Raw genomic sequence first — 16,351 nt, 5'->3', positions numbered from 1 at the left:
AACACTTTGATCCTGATATAAAGCAACATAGTGTCATACAGCAGTTGGACAGAAAAATTAATCTGATATATAAATGCAGCAACACAAATTGATTTTAATTTACTTTCAAACTGGATTATCCAATTTGCACTAATTAGCCACTTAATCTGGAAGAATACTTGTATCAATCGGTACAAAGGGAACTTTAATTTTTAAGTATCAGAGGGGTAGCCGTGTTAGTCTGGATCTGTAACAGCAATGAAGGGTCCTGTGGCACCTTATAGACTAACAGAAAAGTTTTGAGCATGAGCTTTCGTGAGCACAGACTCACTTCATCATCGTCTGTGCTCACGAAAGCTCATGCTCAAAACTTTTCTGTTAGTCTTTAATTTTTAAAAAAGTGTCAAACGCCCAACCCAACAACATGTGTATGTAAGCCTCAACTTTTAATACCTGTCATGGGCTTGATGCAGATATTACTGGGTTAGGTTTTATAACCTACATTATTCATGAAATCAGAATAGATCATCACAATGCTCCCTTCTGGCCTTAAAGTCTATGCATTGCAATTTGCAGTACAGAGAATGCCACAGAGTTTGATTATGGCCAACAGAAACCCATTAGGTACAGCCAGTTTGTGTACACATTGCAGTGTAACAGGTTACACAAACGAGCTACTCACACAGGAAAAAAAAAAAATCTAACAAAAATTTATAACCCTGCCGTTTTGATCACAAATAAACAGTGGTAAAAGGAATGAGATTATCAGTATGCATATTTTACTTTGCACAACATACCAGTACCCAAAACAAATACCAATGCTACTATATCACTGGCATAAGGAAAAATATCCATAAGTTCATAATAAGACATATAAATCTTTGTGCAAACTGACAACTGGGTAACCAAACCACTTAAGAAATCAGTGTTAAAAAGCCAGAAACCAACAGAATTATTATACCCAGAGAAGCGTCAAGATTATATATTGTGGAAATGAACAGGGGAAGAGAGTCTAGAGAAATGTTAACAGTTTATGAGGAATAACAAACATCTCAAGTCTCTCCACAAATAGGAGAAAGGTGGAAGTGTGTTTCACCCTGGAACAGAAGAGGGAACAAAAATCTGCATCATTGCCAGCAGACTCATGACGAACATGACTAAGTGTCACCAAGTGAAAAGTAAATTCAGTAAATAAATTTCAGTATTTTTAATTAAGGAATGTAATCACTTATGTAATAGAATGTTTATCACATTAAAATATTAAATTCAAAACAAAAGTTTAGACTCCAGAGCAATAAAGAAACAGGACAAAGTTTCAAATTACTACTGCTCGACAGAAGCAGCCAAGTTTTTCCCCAGCAACATCCCAAAAATGTACTGTATGAAAGCTCTCAAGAGATCAGGCCTCTGTAGATGCAGATGACCAAGTGTGTCACATTCTTGCAGGGGTTACCAAGAACTCTCAGAATGAAGGGCACAAGTATTTGAAAATCAAACTACATGTCCAAAATTTCTGTTAAAATGATGAAAAATTTGCCCATCACCAAAAAAATCACCTATTAGAAAAGTTCAAGCAATATTTAAATATGTAGCAAACCTCAGCTCCACAGATTCCAAGCAATTAAATTTATTTGTTTACTATTCCATTGCAAAATTGGGTGAGGCAACTGTCAGTATGGTTAGATGGATATTTTACTTCAGCTCTCATCAGTATGCAGTTTAGTAATATGGTCCTTGAAAATGAATGGCCAAATATTTGGAAGAATGTTAAAGCTTATTGGAGTGAAAAATATACATAGCTCTTAAAAACAAAACAAAACCAATTCATTGGTATTAAAAAAAATACCTTGGCAATCCTCCTCAGTCTGAAATCTAATTGTTTCAGCTGCATTTAGGAATTGGGGCAGGGACTGCCTTTTAACTTTGTACAATACCTACCACAAACATAGGTCTGGTCCATAAGTATAATGTCTAAGTGCTATGGCAAATACATAAACAGAGTTGGACCTATCTATGGGTATGTATTTCTTCATAAGCCGTAACTGTATACCTTTTACATTATGTGCTGACATCCTGTGCTAACTGACATATGATTTCATATGACAGAGTCACAGAAACTAGTTATAAATAAGACTTGAGAAATGATTGCTTTTACCGTGACACCAACAGAGTCTGACTATTTCTCCATAAAGATACTTGATCACAAATTCATAAGCATTCTTCATTGTGAACATTATTTTGCTTACCTTGCGTGGCTGAAAATCATACTTCACACAATGCTGAAAACCTTTTCCCTTTGATTTCAACGATGTAACTATTAAGCAGTTGCCAACGAAATGAGCAGAGTACCCAACTCCTTTGCTAGTGCGAAAACTGAAAAGAAAGAATAATTATAAAAAAGAAAAAATATCTGGAGCAAAGTGAATTTTCAGCAAAACGTCCATTAAATCTTTACAACTACTTCCACTTTTAAAGCACAGTGCACAATATTTTCTTTTCTTCTAGGTAGTTAGCTGATGCATCAGGGAAAATAAGTGTGTGTAGATGTTTTAATCTATTTGGGAAATATTAAATATCAGTATCTGAAAAATAACAGAATTATTCTCATAAAACTCCTAAATGGTAGAAAATACCATCTCTGCTTTACAAAGAGAGAAATGCAGCAGAAGGACATCAAGAGCCAGATTTTAGGCACCTAAAAATGACACAGATGCTTACAGGTCAAAAGAACCTTTTTGAGAATCAGGTACCTTGGTGCATTTAAAAATCCTGTTCCTAAATTCGTCTAAAAATATGTCCCTAAATAACAACCAAGAACCGAACCTATATGTCCCAAGAACCTGTTCAATACCATAATCACAAGATCATGCTTCCTCTTATGTTACATATTGTGCATCATAATTGAGGACAATTAAATGTCTTGAAATTTGGTTCCTAATCCATATTCTGATACCTAAATGGAAGTGACCTGATTTTCAAAAGTGCTGAGCATCTACTAATCCCTCAGTGTGATTTGTCCTGTGACATTATTCGTTGCAATTTTTTTTCTGATTCCCTGTATTGAATCCCATATATTGTCTAACGTAATTCCTTTTCCCTTTTAATTTCTAAAATATAACTGAATTACCCTATCCCAAAAAAGCCTCTTTTGACCTCAGAGGCACCATTTACCATCCTTTTTCCTCATCACCTTTAAATCCAGGTGCTCTGACAATGGAGAGTTCTTTTTCCTTTACCGTGACAACTTACCCCTCACTTAGATACCCGCTATAGTCTTCCTCAGGATTTCTCTTAACAATATGAAAACAAAAAGCAGTCAAGTAGCACTTTAAACACTAGCAAACAGAACAGAGGTCTGGCTATGGTCTGAAGAAGTGGGTCTGTCCCACGAAAGCTCACCTAATAAACTATTTTGCTAGTCTTTAAAGTGCTACTTGACTGCTTTTTGTTTTGATAGTGTATAGACTAGCACAGCTTCCTCTCTGATACTCTTAACAATACAAATGAGAGTGAAGTTTAGTCATTTCTATCCTCATCTTGCATTCATCCCTCTGCTTTCAAATGCCATTTTCTCCCTCCTTGGGCTTTTCTGGTTTTGTATTCACCCGATTGGTCTACCTTCCACAACTCTGTCAGAAGTTCTTCCTTCTTCTATCCTTATGTACTTTCCAGTGGTGCTCCAATGGATTTTGTCCTTTGTCCTCTCCTGTCCTTCTACAACTTATCCCCTGAGACTCTTAACTGCCAGTCACAAATATGCAACTCTTTTCAACTACCAGTCTATAGTCTTAACTCAATGAACCCCCAAATATCCTTTTATCCAAACTGCTCACAATCTAGGTGTCACATTCTAAAACAAAAAAAAATGTTAAAATGCAGTTAAAGTTGAGATTACAATCATTTACTTACAAGGAAAAACATTCCATAAATTATCCCAAGTATAGGCATAAAAACCCAAAGAAAATCTTGCTGACTCATTACGGCTAATAAAATTCTGACATGAAAACTAGTTCTTGACTAGACCCTAACTGTATCATAACAGTTAGTCAGTTATTAATAAATTAGCTTAATTACAACCTACTATAATCAAAAATAGCCTAAGCACAAAATTTCAATTAACTAACTCTGTGGAAAGTTTGTAGAGTCTATGCAAGAAATTAAGAAAATTTGGGATGACAAAGACTCTCTGATTCTAAATTCCTTAAAAGATAAAGTTTTTACATTAGTTTTAAACAAACTAACAGCATTACTTTTCAATACTCAAAAAATCATTTTAAACTCCAGAAGTAACCACTGTAAATTTAAGGAGGAGATGCTACATTTTCCATGAATAAAGATGATAATGAATCCCTGCTTTAAGCACAGTAGTTGGCATCCTTCAGTCTACGTAGACTATGGATCATGCCCTTCGTAGTTCCATCTGGGATCATCATTTGCAGCGTCGACTGTGAAGGCCCACACGAGAGTGACTGTCCTTGCTGCATCTGTTGCATGTGTAGTGGGTGTCTGGCAGGTCCTTACTGTGCTTTCTGTGGGCTCGCTTCTCCTCTGCTAGCTGTCCGATCCTCATCTCACCCTTCTGAAGGCCCTTGTGTAGTTCCTGCCTCCATCTGCTGCAATCATCTGCCAGCTCCTCCCAGAGGTCCTTCTTGCAAACATCTTTGTAGCGCAATTGGGGGCGTCCGGGAGGTCTTTTGACAGAGGCTAGCTCACCATACAGGATGTCTTTTGGGATCCTTCCATCATTCATCCTGTGGATGTGGCCAAGCCAGCGGAGCAGCCGCTGTCTGAGGAGGGTGTGCATGGTTGGGATTCCAGCTTGCTCAAGGACGGCGGTGTTCGACACTGTCCTTCCATGATATTCCAAGGATGTGCCTCAGGCAGCGCATGTGGAAGACGTTCAGCCTCTTTTCCTGGCGGGCATACAGGGTCCAACTCTTGCTGCCATAAAAGAGGGTGCTGAGGATGCAGGCTCTGTAGACTTGCATTTTGGTGTGGGTTTAAACTTGATGTTATTCCACACTCTCTTGCTGAGTCTGGACAGAGTTGTGGCTGCTTTTCTGATCCTCCTATTTAGCTCAGTCTCCAACGACAGGGTGTCAGTGATGGTGGCCCGAGGTAAACGAACTAGTGGATGACCTCTAATGTATAGTTGTCAATGCTGATTGATGGGGACTCAGCAAATGTCCTGACCAAGTACGTTTGTCTTCTTTAGGCTGATGGTAAGCCCAAAGTCCTTGCATGCTTTGGAGAACTGATCCAGCAGTTTCTGAAGCTGGTCTTCTGTGTGCGACACAACAGCAGCATCATCTGCTAACAGCATATCTCTGATGAGGACTTCCCGCACCTTAGACTTAGCTTTCAGCCTTGCAAGGTTAAACAGTTTCCCATCAGATCTTGTGTGCAAAACGATGCCCTCTGTTGAAGATCCAAAGCAGTGCTTCAGGAGGAGTGCAAAGAAGATCCCGAACAATGTCGGAGCAAGGACGCATCCTTGTTTGACATCGCTCCTTATGCTGAAAACATCCGATAATGTGCAGTCATATTGGATGGTTCCTCTCATGTCTTCGTGGAAAGACTGGATCATCTTGACTAACCGTGATGGACAGCCTATCTTGTGGAGCAGTTTGAACAGTCCATCCCTGCTGACCAAGTCGAACGCCTTGGTCAGGTTGATGAAGGCAATACAGAGTGGCTTCCTCTGCTCCCTGCACTTCTCCTGCAGCTACCTCACAGAGAAGACCATGTCAATGGTAGATCTCGCTACGCGAAATCCGCACCGTAATTCGGGATACACACTCTCAGCAATCTTCTGGAGTCTGCCGAGGATGACGCGAGCAAACAGTTTACCAGTGATGCTTAGGAGGGAGATCCCACGGTAATTGTTGCAGTTGCTTCTGTCTCCTTTGTTCTCATACAAGGTTACAATGTTAGCGTCACGCATATCCTGTGGAACCTCTCCCTCTCTCCAGCACAGGCACAGTAGCTCATGTAGGGGTTCTAGGAGGGTGTCCGTGGCACACTTGATTACCTCTGGTGGTATAACATCCTGGCCTGGGGCCTTTCCTACGCAATGCTGTCGATGGCTTTCTTCAGTTTGTCCACAGTTGGTTCCTGATCCAGTTCGTCCATTACTGATAGGAGCTCGATGGCATCGAGGGCTGTATCAACCACAATGTTCTCGCGTGAGTACAGCTCAGAGTAGTGCTTGACCCAGCGCTCCATCTGTTTGCCTTTGTCAGTGATGACTTCACCAGATGTGGATTTCAGAAGTGCCGTCTTGTTCTGGGTGGGTCGTAATGCCTTCTTGATGCCCTCATATATTCCCCTGAGATTACCAGAGTCAGCACTGGTCTGAATGCTGCTGTGTAGCTTGAGCCAGTAGTTGTTGGCACAGCACCTGGTTGTCTGCTGTACTGTTCTTCTGGCTGCTCTGAGTGCTTGCAGGGTACTCTGGCGTGGTGAGCGTTTGTGCTCCAGGAGTGCAGCGCGCTTCTTTTTGATAGCTGGAATCATCTCATTGGATTTAGCTTCGAACCTGTCATTTGTGTTTCTAGCTCTTCTTCCAAACACCGACAAGGCTGTGTTGTAAATTGTATCCCTCAGATGCTGCCATCTGGATGTCACATCAGCACCCCCAGGGCTCCTGTGCAGATTCTCTCCTCAAGGGTCTCTCTGAACTTTTCGGCTCTCTCTGAGTTTGCTGTCTTTCTGGCATCAATGCGGGGCCTTCCAGTTAGTTTAGAGTGGTACAGCTTCTTGGGTCTCACCTTGAGTTTGGAGCAAACTAGCGAGTGATCTGTATCGCAGTCAGCATTATGATAGCTGAGTGTCAGGAGGACGTTTTTGAGGTTATCACGTCTAGTGATGGCTATATCTAGTTGATGCCAGTTTTTCAAGCATGGGTGTCTCCACGACACACTGTGCTGTGGCTTGGTTTGGAAAAATGTGTTTGTGATGCACAGATTGTGGCACGTGCCAAGTTTGAGAAGATGCTGTCCGTTTTCATTCATTTTTCCCCACACCGAAGTGGCCTAAGCAGGAAGGCCATGAGTCACGATCGGCTCCAACTCTCACATTGAAGTCACCCAAAATGTACAGTTATTCGCGAGAAGGTATTTGTGCTATGGCAGCACTAAGCACATCATAGAACTTGTCTCTTACTTCTGATGTGGCGTACAGGGTTGGGGCGTAAGCGCTGATCAGGTGGACAGGACCGGCACAAGTATGACCTGAAGGAGTCTCTCTGATCTGCCCATGACTAATTCCACCATTTGTAGAAGGGTGTTTCTGATGACAAAGCCAACACCATGCTCCCTGGGTTCTTCTTGGGCTTTACCCTGCCAGAAAAAGGTGTAGTCCTTTTCCTTTAGAGATCCCTAATCTGCGAGTAGCATCTCTTGCAGAGCAGCAATGTCAACTTGGGGCCTTTTCAGTTCCTCATTCCTCATCCTCAGTCTTTCGGGTGTCGCTGATGTCCTGAAGATCTTCAGTCAAACCGGTCAGCATGGTCCGCACATTCCAGCAAGCAAACTTAAAACTTTGATGGTTTCCTTTTCTTATTGATTTTCTTATTGGTTTGCCTGGTGCTCAAATTTCAGTCACTTGTCAGGTTTGGGAACCTTAAGCCTCACGCACCCAGTGAGGCAGGTGAACTACGGCAGGACAGTACCCTACTGGCTGGGGGCTGCCCAGTGAGATGCGATGATCTCTCCCACCATCAAAGGCAACCCCTGGTGCTCGTTCTCTACGCCAATCGACCAAGAGCTTATAACCGGCATCTGTTACCTCCCGTGTTGGTTCAACGCTGTTAAGCCATGCTGGAGTACCTCTGCAGGTGCGAGCCTGGGCAATTTCTTTGGGACCCTGGGCCGCCCAGACGTCAGTGTCCCCCTCTCGGCTTTACTGATATAGTCCAAAGGAGAGGATAACCTCTACGTCTGGTACCAGCTCAGCTGAAGGAGTTGCCAGGTCAATGCCAGAAGTTGGCACAGAACCGCCTTAGGACTCCCCTCCAGATTTTCTGTCAGGGTTTACTCCCTTAGCCTTGCTCCTTCCCAGGATAACCCACAAGGCAGTGGGACTTTGAGTTATTTTTTGTGCTTAACCTCTCCTATAGTCACAAGCAGCCCCTTCACAATTACAATACATTCTCTCCCACTCACATATTCATAGATTATGAATGCCAAAAGAGCCCACTGTGATCATCTCATCTGCCCCTCTGTATAACAAAGGGTGTAGGATTTCCCTGTAGTATTTCTGCTTCATGTGCACTAGTTGGGCTTGCAGTAAAGCAACCGTTTTGGAAAGAAATCTAGTTTTGATTTAAAAATGCCCAGTGATAGTGAATTTACCACAGCCTTACTTAAGTTTTTCCAATGCTTAATTCTCATTGTAAAAAGACGTACATTTTATTTCCATTTGAATTTGTTCAGCTTCAAATTTTCATAGACAGACTGGTTGGCTGCATATGCCTAACGCATATTTTGTGAAGGAAACAATGATGCGCTCTATTTCCTCCGTAGAGCTAGGAAGTTCAGACTCCGATAGGGTGATCTCTTCCACACAGAAAATGCTTGCACATGCTCAGTTTTGGCATTCAATTTCTTTGTGAGACTGCAGTCCCCACTACCTCATTGGCGTGGTGTCTTTGCCTAGGCAGCAGGAAGAAAAGAGTATTTGGTCCATTAAGGGTCCTCCCCTTGGGTGGGGATAAAGTGAAGCATCATCTGAGCTGGTGAAGTGCTCAAAAGGTACTCAGGTAAGAGGTCTGGTCATGCTAGGAAGCACCACATGGTGTCAGAAGTAACGACATTCTGAAAGAAGTGGCTGCTTTTGTTAGGAGCCTGGTGGATTTCTAAATATTGTAAACCACTACACACAGATAAAAATGTAATCTACAGATGAGCAGGCTCAGCACCAGGGGAGCATGTGGTGGCAGGGAGGATCAAGGTGGCCTATGCTGCAGGGTCAGGCCAGATGTAGAGCCAGGTCAGGCTGTGGAGATCAGGGAGTAGCCGCGGAGCTGTCAGGATGTGGGGGGCGGGAGGGGTACAGCAATCAGTTGAGCCAAAGGGGGTGCAGGGGTTGGGCTGGACCCGAGGGTGCTGCGGGGAGCAGGCTGGGGATGAATGGGCCAGGCTGTGGTGTGGGGGTGCTCAGCATGGGGAGCCCTACCATGGGGCCTGGGTGGCCCGGCCTTGTGCTCCCTAAGCCCCAGTGTGAGACTTGTGGGCTCCTGCTGGGGAAGAGGATGGGTTGGGCCAGCCCATCCCTGTATGCCACTGGAGGCCCAGCAGTGAGGCCTGTGCAAAGGCCTACAGCATGGCTGGCTGGAGGCATCGTGCTGCCAGGGGGAGGGGATCGGAGCAGCTGAGACAGAGATTCAGCTTCTCCCCGGGGCAGGGCCAGATACTGAGAGAGACGGAGGGCAAATGAATGAAAATGATCAAAGACTTCTCGATTTCAGCTCTCAGAATCAGCTCTGCATCATTAATACTTTCTTTAACTTGAAAGAGTGTCATAAGGTTTCATGGTGCCACCCCAGATCCAGTCACTGGCATCAACTTAACCTTGTACTGGCACACAGGAAACATCTCAACACTGTCCAATTTACGCACACATGCCACAGCGCAGATTGTGACACTGATCACTCCTTGATCATCAGCAGAATGAAAGTCGTCAAAGAGCAATACCAGAGATGCGCTGAAATGTTCTGTCTTCACAGATGATCTCACTTGCAAAATGGAACAGAAACCTGACTAACAATCCATTGATGAAACGTGGCCCATGCTGAGAGATGCAATATACGAATGTGCGAAATCTGCCTTAGGAACACAATTCTCTAACAAAGATGGCGTCAATGAAAATGCTGACGTTGTTAGGACTGTTCTTGAAGAAATACACAAGGCACATCTGAATAACAAAGAGCCCCTGTCAAAGCACAAGAGATCAACTTTGCAATATCTGTTCTTCAGAGAGAATCCAGGAGGTGTCCGAACAAACATTGGGCCAATTTATGTTCTAATAGGAGTCTGATTTGGGCAACCGACAAACTACGTATGATGGATTGAAGAAAGCACTTGGACCAAATATTATCAAGGCACCCCACAGAAGCATTTCAATGGACATGTGATCACAGACAAAAAGCTGCAGATGTCCAGATGGGTGGAACACTACTCACATCTTTATTCCCACAAGCATACAATACAACCTGAACTTGCAACCTCATACCAACTCTTCCAGAAACATCTTAACTAGATGCAGATCCTAGGGAGGAGGAACTTTCTCAAGCTCTTCATTCTCTCTCCAATGGAAAAGTGGCAGGAAAAGATAGAATCCCAGATGAGGTCCTGAAGGCAAATAAAGCTATGCTCTTCCCCTTCCTCTATGATTTACTCCTAAAATGCTGGAGAGAGGGAGATGTCCCATATGATATGAAGTATGGAAATATCAATACTCTCTTTAAAAACAAAGGAGATATAGGTGACTGCAACAACTACAGGGTTATCTCTTTACTGAGCATCAAAGGAAAAGCATTTGCCCATGTCATTCTCAAATGCCTGCAAAAACTCTCAGATCAAGTCTATCCAGAAACAAAATGTGGCTTCAAGGCAGGCAGGTCAATAATGGACATGATTTTCTCACTTCAACAACTGCAGGAAAAATGCTGAGAACAAGGAAAGCCATTATTCACAGCACTTGTGGACTTAAAAGCATTTGACACAGTTAGTAGATCAGGCTATACAAGGTATCGACCAAGATTGGCTGCGCACTGACCCTACTTGAGCTCGTAACATCCTTTCACAAAAGCACGAAAGCAACAGTGCAATATGATGGATCTACATCAGAACAGTTTGCGATTAACAGTGGAGTCAAACATGGGAGTGTTCTTGCCCCTACCCTCTTTGGCATATTCTTCTCAGTTCCCTACTAAACTGCACATTTCAAAATTCACAGAGTGATGTATTTCTCCACATTAGATGGCTCTCTCTACAACCTGGCAAGACTCAAGGCCAAAACTAAGGTCAAGAAAGTCCTCATTAGGGAACTCCTCTTCGCAGATGCTGCTGCTCTTGTAGCTCATAATGAAGACACTCTACAGTAACTGATGGATTCTCTGTCCGGAGCCTGCAAGTTGTTTTCCCTTGACACAAGCAAGAAGAAAACTGCTGTATTCACTCAAGGTAAACCTCAGTGAACAATGTCATTCTAGTAACGGCTCATCAGATGTGCTTCAACAATTCTGTTACATTGGATCTACTCTCACCACAAACCTATCTATGGATGAAAAACTGAACATCAGAAGCAGGAAGACAGCTACTATTTTTGGCATACTTACAAAAACGAGCTTGGAACAATCCTATGCTGACAGTGAAGACAAAGATACTAATCTATCAGGCATGTATATTGAGTATCCTGCTATATTGTTCTGAACCACAGACCACCTACTCGAATCAGGAGAAAAAACTGAACAGCTTCCATCTTCGCTGCCTCTGCAAAATTATAAATATTAACTGGCACGATAAAGTTTCAAATGAAGATGTCCCGTCCAGATCTGGCATACCCAGCCTCATAGCAATCCTCAACAACAGAAGACTATAATGGCTTGGTCGTGTGAGAAAGAATGGGTGACGAATGTCCTCCCAAAGAAATCCTCTTAGGTGAACTGTCATGTGAGCTGAGAACAAGAAGAGCAAAGCTAATATTCAAGGATACATGCAGAAATGCCATGAAAAAATTCAACATTTATCCAAAATCCCGAGAATCTACATCATCAGATTGAAATACCTGGCGACGATTGCTACAACAGGGTACATCACCCTTCAGTAGTGTATGTGTAAGCCATACAAAAGAACTTCATTTTAGAAGGAAAAACTCTCAAGACTCAAGAATTCGGAAATAGACTGACATGCAATCATTGCAATCGAATGTGCACATCCAATATTGGTCAGATAAACCAGGAGAGAAGCTGCAGACTCAAACACTGCCCATAGATCCTCACCGCCACTGCTAACCACCTTCTCTCGAGACAAAAAGAGGCCATAGTAGTAACAGATTAGTAGGAACCAAACAGAAGATACAGAGTACTGAAATGCACTATACACCAACATGAAACCAAAATTAAACCAGTTAAACTAGATAATTGTATTTTGAAAGTCAAAACATGGAGGGTTGCAAGCCACCCTAACCTTTATGCTTTAATTCAGTAATTCTTGCTAGAAGCTGAAAGAGAAAGGAACACTGCTTCTACTTCTGCATTAAAGCTTCATAAACAAATAAAAAGAGAAGATGTAAATAGCTATTTTACTGTACAGGGTGAAAGACGGCTCTGGAAGATTACAAGGCACATTCTTACAGAAGTGAACTGAAAATGCTCCCCCTTTGGATGGGGAATCAGCAATACTTAGGAACTAATGTTACGCTCAGAAACATATGCCTTTTAAGTAATACCTGTTCTGGTCTCACCCACACTTAGAATAAATAAGTATGTCACAGAGCTAAGGAAAAAAGAAATTGAGAGACTAAGAAATGTGTTCAGTCACTGATGAAAACACAAAAATAAAAGGATAACCATACTTTTTAAATCAAAAAAGCAGTGAAGTAAAACATTAAAGACTAACAAAATAACTTATTAGGTGAGCTTTTGTGGGACAGACCCACTTCTTCAGACCATAGCCATACCAGAACAGACTCAATATTTAAGGCACAGAGAACCAAAAACAGAAATCAAGGTGGACAAATCAGAAAAAAATGATCAAGGAGAGCAAATCAGAGAGTAGAGGAGTAGAAGTGGGGGCAGGTGGGAAGGTCAAGAATTAGATTAAGCCAAGTATGTAAACGAGTCCCTATAGTGACTCAGAGAATTTCCATCCTGGTTCAAACCACGTGTCAATGTGTCGAATTCAAATATAAAAGACAGTTTGGCAGTCTCTCTTTCAAGAGTGGTATGAAAATTTTTCTTCAGTAACACGCCAACTCTTAAGTCATTAACCCTGTGTCTACACGTGCCCCTTCCTTTCGAAAGGGACATGTTGATGAGCGGGTTCGAAAGATGCTAATGAGGTGTTACAATGAATACGCAGTGCCTCATTAGCATAATGGCAGAAGCTGCGATTCGAAAGTGTGGCTTTTCGAATTGCGCACCGCCCCTGGAGACAGGACCTTCCAAAAGGACACCCCCCCTGCAGTTTTCGAAAGCCCTTCTTCCTATCTGGTGATCGGAAGAAGGGCTTTCGAAAGGTCCTGTCTCGGGGGGGGTGTGTGTGTGTGTGTGTGTGTGTGTGTGTGTGTGTGTCCTTAGCATGTCCCTTTCGAAAGGAAGGGGCACATGTAGTCCCAGCCTAACAGAATGGCCCACTCCATTAAAATGCCGACTAACAGGTTTGTGGATCTGGAGTGTTTTTATGTCTGTTTTGTGCCATTAACTCTTTGTCTAAGGGACTTTGAAGTCTGTCCAATAAACAAAGCATCTGAGCATTGTTGGCACATGATGGCATATGTGATGTTAGCTGAGGAACATGAGAATGTGCCTGTGATTCTGTGAATAACCTGGTTAGGTCCAGTGATGGTATCTCCAGAAAACATATGTGGACAGAGCTGGCAGTGGGCTTTGTTGCAAGGAAAAGTCCCAGGACTGGTGTTCCTGTGGTATAGACTGTGGCTGTTGGTGTGAATCCTCATAAGGTTGGGAGGTTGCCCGCAGGAGAGAACAGGCCTGTCACCTAGGGCCTTCTGGAGTTTGGCATCCTGATTAAGGATAGGTTGTAGGTCTTTAATAATTCATTGCAGTGGTTTGAGTTGGGGGCTGTAGGTGATGACAAGTGGTGTTCTTTTAATGACTTAAGAGTTTGCGTGTTACTGAAGAAAAATTTTCATACCATTCTTTGAAAGAGAGACTCTTTTATATTCAAATTTGACACATTAACATGTGGTTTGAACCCAGATGGGAATTTTTCTGAGTCACTATAGGGGCTCGTTTCCATACTTGGCTTAATCTAATTCTTGACTTCCCCCCCACCACTTCTACCCCTCCACTCTCTAATTTGCTCACCTTGATCATTTTTTTTTCTGATTTGTCCACCTTGATTACTGTTTTTGGTTCTCTGTGCCTTAAATATTGAGTCTGTTCTGGTATGGCTCTGGTCTGAAAAAGTGGGTCTGTCCCACGAAAGCTCACCTAAAATTATTGTGTTACTCTTTAAAGTGCTACTTTACTGCTTTTTTGTTTTGTTAGTATAGACTAGAATGACTTGACTGCTTTTTTGTATTGATAGCATAGATTAGCATGGCTCCCTCTCTGTTACTAACCATACTTTTTGTAACCCCGATTTTATTAACAGCGCACACATAATGATTTGTAATGTGACACATGTTTACGACAGGTCGTTCACAAATTTTTTGCATATTATATTTCCTCATACTTGAGGTGTGTATTTGTACCACAGTCTTCCTGACTTTCACTTCCAAACCTTCTCTCTCTCTATGGAGGACGCTAGGGGGAGTTATCCAATGTTCTGAGATCACATATCGTTTGCTATTTAGATATGAGTTGTTAATTTTTGGGCGTTTAGATGTTCACCATTTGTCGAAAATAATCAGGAGGGTGGATTTTTTTGTTTATGTTTTGTTTTGTCTGTTTTTTTCCCCACACATTGCAATTATAGTGTTGGGAGCCCCAAAGAAGTCCTTAAACACTCACATGCAGCTCCAGAGCTGCAGGTTGCAGATCTCTGAGCATAGTCAGTGTCTAGCCATTTAACAGGGGAAAAGCAGACACACCAAAGCTCACCCAAAGACACTGTACACATTTTGTGAAAAGATATGGCCACCCAGAGAATGCCCACCTTTTGGGGTAGCATGTTTCAAACATGGAAAAATAAAATTACTATTCTTCCATATTATAGCAAACAAACCTAAGCCACACCACTCATGCTACCATGACTACGCTGCTGTTTACACTAAAGCTCTTAGTTAGTTAGCATACGCATATGTAACGTACATTGGCTAGGAATCAACCCCAGTAAAAAGTACAGAAATAGCATCAGACATCTACACCACCACTTGTGGATGAAGAAGCACGTATGCAACTACACCTAATATACAGAACAGGTATGTTGATGCCAACGCACCCAGCAATTAAATGACTATTCAATATCCAGTAGCATTGATGGGATAAGAATTTTGTGGGAAGGGTCACATCTTTACAAACCCATCATTCACCTGTCATACACAGCTTCAGAAATATATTTTTCGTAGTGACACGCATTCAAAGGTGGACTCAGACTCATGATAGCTAAAGTGAATACAACCACTCCATGAGTCAACAGTGTGGTAATAACTGAAGAAATATTAGGATTTGTCTGCATCCCAAGGATCTTAATGAAGCTATACAGGGCCAGTGTTATTCCATCCCCATGCCAACAGATGTTCAATGCCAGAAAGTTCATAAAAGCATATTCACTACACTAGACAAAAAAAAAGAGGATATTGGGAAGTTACATTAGCTAAAGAGCCACATGAGTGATTCACTTTCAGTACACCATGACACAGATACAAGTTTCTTCATCTACCTACCAGAATGATGTAACCATTGATGTATTTCAACAAAAGAACAGTGCAACATTTGGAGCTATTTCAGGAGTCCATATACCAGCACATGACATGATAATAGCAGTATCAACTCAAGCAGAATATGATCAAATACTGAAGAAGTGAAACTAGTCTCAGAGGGTTCACAGCTTATTAAAGCAGCTGCAGGAAAAACAGAAGCAATGCTATGACTGAAGAGCAAATCCATTATCTGTGCTCCACCACTGAGATCTGACATGCACTGAAACAACACAAGGTTGGCAATCAACAAGTGTGGTAGCCACAGATCCAGAACCATGATCGTAGCACACATATCAACAGCAGAAAAGTACAGATGTTAGAGAAGGCATCTAAACATATGATCGTAACACAGCAGAAACAAATATACAACAGACATCGATACAGAGAAGTTACTCACCGTAGTAACGATGGTTCTTCGAGATGTGTCCCCGTGGGTGCTCCACAATAGGTGTCGGGCTCGCCCAGCGCCGCAGATCGGAATTCTTCCAGCAGTTTCTCCTGGATCGCGCATGCGCCGGCGCGCGCCACTCCCTTGCGCGTCCCCGGCCACATGCGCGATCCGGTCCCTGCCAGTTCCTTGACCAACCGCCTCGGATGCTCCTGAAAAACACTAGACAGAGATCCAAAGCGGGGAGGATGGGCGGGTGGTGGAGCACCCACGGGGACACATCTCGAAGAACCACCGTTACTACGGTGAGTAACTTCTCTTTTTTCATCGAGTGTCCCCGTGGGTGCTCCACAATAGGTGACTACCCAGCAG

General features: G+C 42.6%; 1 protein-coding gene across 8 annotated transcripts in view; it reads right to left on the bottom strand.

The window, feature by feature from the left end:
* Positions 1 to 16,351, bottom strand: part of NBEA (neurobeachin) — a 776,083-nt gene that overhangs the window by 652,594 nt on the left and 107,138 nt on the right. For all 8 annotated transcript variants that reach the window (XM_074986506.1, XM_074986516.1, XM_074986543.1 and 5 more), the window contains exon 6: positions 2,226 to 2,352. In XM_074986506.1, coding sequence (XP_074842607.1) covers positions 2,226 to 2,352 — 127 coding nt within the window. The remainder of the gene's footprint in view (positions 1 to 2,225; positions 2,353 to 16,351) is intronic.

The sequence above is a fragment of the Carettochelys insculpta genome, chromosome 1, assembly GCF_033958435.1.
Source record: "Carettochelys insculpta isolate YL-2023 chromosome 1, ASM3395843v1, whole genome shotgun sequence".
In the NCBI taxonomy this organism is placed as follows: domain Eukaryota; kingdom Metazoa; phylum Chordata; order Testudines; family Carettochelyidae; genus Carettochelys; species Carettochelys insculpta.
Note: the sequence above shows the minus strand (reverse complement) of the source record. Positions and strands in the feature narration are given on the sequence as shown.